Genomic DNA, 7,386 nt, shown 5'->3' with positions numbered 1-7,386 from the left:
TTTCATTTCTTAAATGTAAAGTGAGAGAAGGCTAGAGGAGCCAAGAAAAAAAGTGAAATTTAATATTACCTATTACAGACCTTGTCTATAGGCATTTTATATCATACTAATAAGTGTATGTATTCAATTTGACAAAAATACATCTATACGAAAACATCAACACCATAAAAGCTCTTGATATATTGAAACCCAATTTATAGCACCATGAGTTCAGACTATTAACATCATGTCTTCTTCTTCTCAGGAAAACACTTCACAAATTCAAATAAAAATTATTATTATTTTATTGCGCTATGTCCCCCCAGGAAAGGTTGAAGAGGATGAGGAATGAGGATAAGGAAGAAGGGATGAGGATAAATATCGTAGATGAGGAAATAAGATGAATGTGGTGGATGATTTCTGGATGAACTATATGGATGAAGCGGAGGAGGGCTGCTTCTCCGGCGCGGCACAGACTATCTGCGAGCGAGTGAGCGGCGCAGCGAGGAATGGAAATTTTTTCATAGTCACGGAATTCCGGGGTATGGGTTGTGATTCTCATGTAGTCCCACGAGTTGGGTTCTGCTTCTTCTTCTTCTTCTTCGATCGATAGATTTATCCATCGATGCAGGAGTACCAGCAGCAGCTCGTGTGAGCGATGGTGCGCTATCGCAGGTTCATCGTTGATGGGCTGCTCAAACGAGGAGCTCGACGCCTAAGCTATGACTGGAGCTCTCTTCCACCTCCAGAAATTCCCCAGCGCCGTGTTGTGGTCACAGGTACGATTTACTTGCCTTCCCTATTGGCAAGCTAGGTTTTGAGTTCAGATTTTGCCGATACTTCTCGTTTGTGGTTTGAATTGTTCTGGTTCTGTGCCGATCGGGAGGCCAATTTCTCTTCCTGGAGGTATATTACGGCTTTGTGGACGAGGCTTCGGTGGCATTTGACATTAGCTATCCGGATTACCCCGTATTGATTTTGTTGGGACCGTTTGGAATAGGTTCCTAGAGAGTGTTTTTTGTATCAGCGTTGGAGGTGTCGTTGATGGTATGGTATCGAAGATGAATGGTCAGCCCTAGCTAAGTTGTGGTACTTCGATCGGGACCTTCATCTAGGGGTTTAAAAATGAAAATGTAGAAACAATTCACTTCCTGAAACCAAATGTTTTGGAGAAGAGCAGATGTTGGTTTCGACTTTCGTGAGCCCTGATGATAGTGGAGACATGCACTTTTTTTGTGGGGGTGGCAGGGTTGGGATTAGTAACCCCTCTCGGAGCAGGAGTGCAAGTGAGCTGGGACAGATTGATTGCACTTAAGACTGGAGTACAAGCCCTGAGTGCCGAGAGTCTAAGGCTAAAGGATCCTGGATTGCTGCAGCAGCTTCCTTCTCGAGTGGCTGCGCTTGTGCCTCGCGGATCTGCTGCCGGTGACTTTGATGTCGAGAAATGGCTGGTTCGTATTCTTCCTCAATTTGTCACGTTCTTTGAGGAATTTCAGTACATGAAAAGGTTTTTTCAATTATTAAAGTTTCTGATTTTGGTCGCAGAATTCGACCAGCCCAGCTTTCATAGCTTACGCACAATGTGCTGCTGAGGAAGCCCTGACAGACGCAAATTGGCATCCTCAAGACGCCGCTGACCTAGAGCGCACGGTGCGTATCTGTAGCTAGGACCTCGTGGTCCACGGATGTGCATTTTGGGGATGATGACAAGTTTTAGGTTTCAAAAATTTTGAGAGTTTATGGTTATTTTTCAGTTCAACTCTTGTGAGACTATGAGATTATTTCAGGTTTCAGAGTCGTACATGCTCTGAGATTCTTAACGAATTGAGCTGCTGTATGCAATTTTTGGTCTCCAGGGTGTTGCAATTGGTGGTGGAATTGGTTCTATCAACGATATCCTGGAAGCAGCTCACCTTATCAATAAGAAGGTATGGAGTAGTAATTAAAAAGGAAGTGAGCTTTCAGGTATTCAGTGCCTATCATTCTATTGGTGAGTGTGTCCTTACCAATTTCTGATAGTCTTCCCATTTTTCCTGATTTTCTAATCCTTAGCTGTGTACAGGAGTTGCGTCGCCTGACCCCTTTCTTTGTACCTCGTATTTTGATCAACATGGCAGCTGGTCACGTCAGCATTCGCCATGGTTTTAAGGTTGGTTAAGTCTCAGAACTCTTGACTAAGTTTCCCAAGCGTTCTGGATTTCTCATTTAATAAGAGGTTATTGCATGTGAGTAGGGAGGTTGCTAACTGGGATGGGTTGTATACCAGGGGCCTAATCATGCTGTCGTGACAGCATGCGCAAGTGGAGCTCATTCTTTGGGTGATGCCGCTCGCATGGTTAAGTTCGGAGATGCAGATGTCATGGTGGCAGGAGGAACTGAATCAAGTATTGATCCATTGTCAATGGCTGGATTTTGCAGGTGCCCTCAGATGGATATTTCATATTGTCAAGTTCGAACCCCTTTCTTGTCGTTCGTTTTCATTTTTGTTTCATAGCTTTGAATGAGCTTGAGACAACCAACGCAGCTTTACATTAATTCTGGATTCCTTGCTTTGTGGTAGGGCGAGAGCGTTGAGTACGAAGTTCAACGATAACCCCACGCATTCATCCAGGCCTTTCGACCAAGCTCGAGATGGATTTGTGTGATTATCTAATCCCTTGCTTTCTTCATCTTTGGAGCAAGCTGATCCTTAAAACGAAGTGTTAATTCCGTTTCTTGTTGTTGGATGTAGAATGGGTGAAGGTGCAGGTGTTGTAGTATTAGAGGTGAGAATTCCTTGCTCTTCTCTGTTTAATTTTCTTTCAATAGGACTTAGAGACACTACTGTAAGTTTTGATCAAGACCAACTGCAAATGGGTGCAATATTTTAAGCTTATCTTTGATGTTGCTAAATGCAAAGGTTTGGATTGAGAGACAAGGAGAGTATTTTCTTTGGTTGTACAGGAGTATCAGCACGCGCTAAATAGAGGAGCAAAGATCTATGCTGAAATACGAGGTTATGGCATGTCAGGTGAAGATCTTTAGGATGCATTTCATTTGGAGTTTCTAGTCTCATTCCTTGGCATAGATTGTTCTAGTTTGATTAAGTCTCTCGGAGACAACATTTCTGATGCACTGTTTGCAGGAGATGCACATCACATTACTCAACCATCACAAGAGGGAAGAGGAGCATATTTAGCTATGAGTCGTGCCCTGCAACAGGTTTGTCTTAAATCTCATTTATTTTCAAAGTTTTGTTTGATGGACTGTAAGGTGGTGTTGTGGTGCTAAGTATTTGATCATTCGCCCATACTACATCACCTTTATCTTTGTCTCTGGAAAGTACATGTTCTGATGGGCACATGGGCAGGCAGGTTTGCAACCTACAGACGTAGACTACATAAACGCACATGCCACGTCAACCCCCTTAGGTGAGTTCTTTGCCTGCATAAAGAGATTTTCTTAGATAAAATGCCTGTTCAAATATCAGTACAGTAATCAATCCATTTCCTGGATTACTACGTAAATTTTCAGTCAGACATTACAAAGATGTTTGAGGCTCTGGTACCTCTTGCAACTCCTGGAAGGATGTAGAAACAGGAGTGTTTGACAAGCATGTATCTGTTTGATTTCGAACCTGCAGGTGATGTAGTTGAGGCACGAGCCATACGGGATGTGTTCAAGGATCATGCTCACTCAGGTCGCCTAGCGTTATCCTCTACAAAGGTACTACTCAACATTAACCCATGTTTGAGGTTCTTATTTATGCACTGAATAGTCACGGGTTGCCATAATCAAATGTTAATCCCCTTCTGGTTTAAGACATGACATCGTTGCTTTAACGGGTGGTGCAATATCTGTTGGCATAGGGCGCCACAGGTCACTTACTAGGAGCAGCGGGCGCTGTGGAAGCCATTTTCTGTGTCCTGGCTCTTCATCATGTGAGTCCTTCTATCCAAACTGAGATATTTTCCCTGTTTTGAATGGGCTTTATAGAAAATGAAAATGGTATTATACGTAACAATCTTTTGGGACACGGGTTTGTTTTCAGGGCATTTCACCACCAACATTGAATTTGGAGCAGCCTGATCCTATATTTGACGGTCATTTTTGCCCTCTCAAAGCGTCCAAGTCCATGAACATCCGAGCAGTATTGACAAACTCATTTGGTTTTGGTGGTACAAATGCGGCTCTGGTGTTTACTGCCCCACCAGTGTCGTAGAGTCAGCAGTTTATCATGGCAGGCGGGCCTTTTTCATACGAATAGTTTTACCAAAATACTGCAGAATTTTTTTCATAGAAGGGCTAATTATAGTAAAACAGTTATTGAAATCGCTCCTCGATATTGAGTGAAAAGCTGAAATGAAAAAAACCGGTGGAAGCCATTGAATGATTTTCCTGCGTTAGGAAACTTAATGTCTAAGCTGTACAATGCCAAATGCCATAGCTGAAAGCGAGTTAACTAAATCAACTCGGATACAGTCAACAGGAAGAAGAAAAGAGCCACAGGTAGGTTTTCTCAAACTACCTGTCAAACTTAACTAACATAATGCTATAAAGTGCAGAGTAGCTTAATGAAGTGCTTTTAAGCATTACATAGCATTCTGAATTTTATAACTGGGCTGCAATTTTAGAATCAAATTTGATCCTTTGTTTTAACATTGAATTGCATATTCTAAAACTAATTGTGTCACTTTTGAGTTGCAATTATTCAAATGAACTTTTATCATGGAATGTAAATGTATTTTCACAAAAGTAAACTAAACTTTCTAAGTAATATGCATGGTCACAATTACATTTATGCATATTTTACCTCAATACTAAGGGGGTTTGCAAGAAGCCAAATGCTAGTGGATGTTAGTTTGATAGCTATTTTACCATCTTCAACTTTTTGACCTATTTTGAATTGTATTATAAATGATTTTTAAATTTTTTGATACTTTTTCAGGAAAAAAGAAATGGGTTATATATAATGTCCTGTGAAATTATGTACAAATATCCTATACATTGTGGTTGTAAAGAATTATAGAAAGTATAATTGTAAGCAAAATTTAGAACTGTTTTTAAAAAATTGGAAATCTTTTTATAGATTTGGTTGAAGTTCATACATTTAAATAGTAGGCTTAACAAAAAGAAATAAGAGAATTAAAACCATGTATTGTTAGATTATAGTTATAATTTATGCAAAGTGCTAAAATAAATAATTACATGTTTTAAATAAGTCAATATTTGGTGCAGAAATTTTTAGTATTATGTTACAAATATATAAAGTGTAAAAAAAAAATTGACAATAATGCCTTAAATAGTGAGTATTTTCTGGTTGGTTTTATTTTATTTATAAGATAAATTTCATAATATATATCAAAAATTTGATATTGAGCAGCTATTGTTTGTTATTGCATTTTAATTATTTTGTTATTGATTATTGGCTCAGAATATCGAGCAGCAATTTCAATGATTGTTTTACTATAATTAAATATTGTCCTCTACTTAATCCAATAGATTAAAGTTTGTTAGATAATATTTATTTGGAAGTTGAGTTAAGAGATTTGTTTATAGAATATGATTGTCAAAAGAATATTAGGTATTAATTGTAATGTAATGTTATAGTTAGAAAATGCTACTCTAAATTTTGTAAAAAATATAATATAATATAATATAATAAAAAGTATGAAAAGAAGAATAGAATAGATTTTTGTACATTAAATGAAAGGATTTAAATAACATAATAGAATTAATTCATTTGATTATTTTTAGTGAATTAAATATAATTTAAAATTTTAAATTACTTTAAGATTTATAATCTTAACATAAAAAATAAATATTTTTAATAAAAGATGTACATTATTAAAAAAACATTATTAAATTATTATTTTATTATTTTATGAAAGATCAAATCAAGTTATGCATACAATGAATTTTAATTTTTTTCTTTTGAAACTCTACACCACATTTATATATGACATAATAATGTTAAGTGTGTTGTAAGTACACAAAAAAATTAAAAATTTATTGGCTCAGAATATCGAGCATTGATTTCAGTTATTGTTGAATCCTAGGTTTGCTCATAAACAATGAGCATGTAGGAAGAAAAAAACACAATTTTTTTAAAAAAAATAGTATCTATTACATAAAACAATTAAGGGGGGATAAATACATGGGATAAACAAGAGAAGACAAAACATCCTTCTAATTGATTGCATCTCTCATTGTTTTCATCAAAAGTGAAGTATAAGTAGTTTCCATGCAACAATTCACAAAGCCCCCAACTCTAAACTCTCTGAGTTAGTTAGTTAATGTTGATAGCATCAATGTATGGGGAGAGAAGATTGGGAATCCATGGGAGTCAAGCCAAGTGGAGAGTATTTATATTATAGTGTTGTCTTAACCATTGATAGGAACTATCAAGTGGGTGGTGAGTTGGGATGGTAATAGCAAAAATTGTGGTGGCATTAGAAAAAAAAAATATATATATATATATATATATTTATATGTATATATCCAAAACATATATTTAAATTATTATTACATCTAATATTTGTTCTCAAATCTCCTAAACCTTGTCTTACTGTGATGTTGAATTGTATGCATTAGGTGTTGTTGATACAGAGGTTCGTTTTCAACTGGAGCAAGATACAGCTGATGCTGCAAGTTGTGTAAGTTTCACACATACAATAGAAACAGAAGTGCAGACAGAGCATGTAACATTGTTTTGTGTCTATGCCCTCAAAATTGTAATCTGAGAGCAATTTTGTTTGCTGGGGTTGGCACAAAAAGAAAACTCCATGCTTCTTTTGAGCAAGTTTGTGGGTTAAGAAATAGAGTGCGTCGTAAAGGAAGGGTTTTGGAAGGTTCATGGATTGCTCAATTGCTGTGGCGCTGATAAGGATGTCACGCCATGTTAAGATGGAACTCCAGGTTAGTGTTGCCCTAATTTTGCTCACGGTTCGTCTCTCAAATGGTCACTTGCTTGCCTATGATTGTGAATTGTAAAATGGGAAAGGAAAAGCGCAGGGCTCAATTTGAGTTAAAACTTGCGCAGAAGAATCACTTTTTTCAATGTCATGATTTCTCATGGAGATATGTCTTAGAAGATGAACATTAATCTTGCAACTTGATTGTCGAGGATCGCTGTTGTTGAGATAATTTAATCCGCCAGACTTACGAAAATTTTGTAGGGTCTATTTTCTGTATCTTACCCAGTATGAGTCCCTTTAGAATTTATTGAAGTGATTTTCTAGTGATTTTGCGGGTTGGGGAGATGCGCATTTGGGATGTGTCCACTGGATTGTCAAGTTCTGTAACGGATTCATGGATTCAGGTGCCCTTTGCAGCTCGGGATTGTAAAGACTGTGTGAGATTGGGGAAATCTTGAGTGGCCCTGTTCAATTTTTTTGCATGTAATCCATCTCTGTCTGGATTGATGCT

The 7,386-nt window shown here is 37.4% G+C and overlaps 1 protein-coding gene and 1 long non-coding RNA gene across 2 annotated transcripts; both read left to right on the top strand.

Moving 5' to 3' along the window:
- Positions 1–452: 452 nt before the first annotated feature.
- On the top strand, positions 453–4,352 carry LOC112290212 (3-oxoacyl-[acyl-carrier-protein] synthase, mitochondrial). Its single transcript, XM_024536281.3, has 14 exons — positions 453–758; positions 1,228–1,430; positions 1,525–1,629; positions 1,836–1,907; positions 2,042–2,128; positions 2,246–2,397; positions 2,540–2,620; positions 2,711–2,744; positions 2,923–2,989; positions 3,104–3,180; positions 3,329–3,389; positions 3,602–3,684; positions 3,828–3,899; positions 4,010–4,352. The coding sequence occupies exons 1-14, from the start codon at positions 638–640 to the stop codon at positions 4,178–4,180; spliced, it is 1,386 nt and encodes a 461-aa protein (XP_024392049.1). The 5' UTR covers positions 453–637; the 3' UTR covers positions 4,181–4,352.
- A 1,918-nt stretch (positions 4,353–6,270) lies between these two features.
- Positions 6,271–6,866, top strand: LOC141046120 (uncharacterized). Its single transcript, XR_012218824.2, has 3 exons — positions 6,271–6,373; positions 6,553–6,614; positions 6,736–6,866. It is a non-coding gene; the product is annotated as an uncharacterized LOC141046120 (long non-coding RNA).
- Positions 6,867–7,386: the final 520 nt, after the last annotated feature.

Source organism: Physcomitrium patens, chromosome 13 (genome assembly GCF_059467195.1).
Source record: "Physcomitrium patens ecotype Gransden chromosome 13, ASM5946719v1, whole genome shotgun sequence".
In the NCBI taxonomy this organism is placed as follows: domain Eukaryota; kingdom Viridiplantae; phylum Streptophyta; class Bryopsida; order Funariales; family Funariaceae; genus Physcomitrium; species Physcomitrium patens.
Note: the sequence above shows the minus strand (reverse complement) of the source record. Positions and strands in the feature narration are given on the sequence as shown.

Coding starts and splice junctions, on each gene's coding strand:
- LOC112290212 (XM_024536281.3), top strand. CDS start 638: ATGGTGCGCTATCGCAGGTTCATCGTTGATGGGCTGCTCAAACGAGGA. Junction 1,630..1,835: donor CCGCTGACCTAGAGCGCACG/GTGCGTATCTGT, acceptor TTTGGTCTCCAG/GGTGTTGCAATTGGTGGTGG. Junction 3,685..3,827: donor TAGCGTTATCCTCTACAAAG/GTACTACTCAAC, acceptor CTGTTGGCATAG/GGCGCCACAGGTCACTTACT.